The sequence below is a fragment of the Sinocyclocheilus anshuiensis genome, unplaced genomic scaffold (genome assembly GCF_001515605.1).
Source record: "Sinocyclocheilus anshuiensis isolate Anshui unplaced genomic scaffold, SAMN03320099.WGS_v1.1 scaffold1097, whole genome shotgun sequence".
Classification (NCBI taxonomy): Eukaryota; Metazoa; Chordata; class Actinopteri; order Cypriniformes; family Cyprinidae; genus Sinocyclocheilus; species Sinocyclocheilus anshuiensis.
This window is the reverse complement of record NW_015555843.1, coordinates 743,588-743,864: the sequence shown is the minus strand read 5'-3', so window position 1 is coordinate 743,864 and position 277 is coordinate 743,588. Positions and strand designations below refer to the sequence as shown.

The following is a 277-nucleotide window of genomic DNA, read 5'->3' as shown; positions in this document are numbered from 1 at the left end:
ACACCAAATACACAAAATAATGTTATTTTTAGCAACATCATATGACCCCTTTAATATATTATTAATACATGTTAAACCTTCATAACCATAGAACAAGCTAAAGTCCTGTGTATGTTTGTGTATGATCACTCACCTGGTTTAGATGCACACAGGCATCCACAGCTGCTTTGGGCTGGTTACATTTCAGAAATGCACTGACGGCCTGCTCACACATTCCCACGGTAACAAACATCTGACCAATGTCCTACATACACAATAAAGCACAGTTCAAGCCCTT

At 38.6% G+C, this 277-nt stretch overlaps 1 protein-coding gene across 1 annotated transcript in view; it reads right to left on the bottom strand.

Annotated features, from left to right (window-relative positions):
• LOC107675526 (WD repeat-containing protein 35-like) overlaps window positions 1-277 on the bottom strand; it is a 2,556-nt gene that overhangs the window by 1,973 nt on the left and 306 nt on the right. The window contains exon 2 of the mRNA XM_016469917.1: window positions 134-244. Within this exon, the coding sequence (XP_016325403.1) occupies window positions 134-244 (111 nt within the window). The remainder of the gene's footprint in view (window positions 1-133; window positions 245-277) is intronic.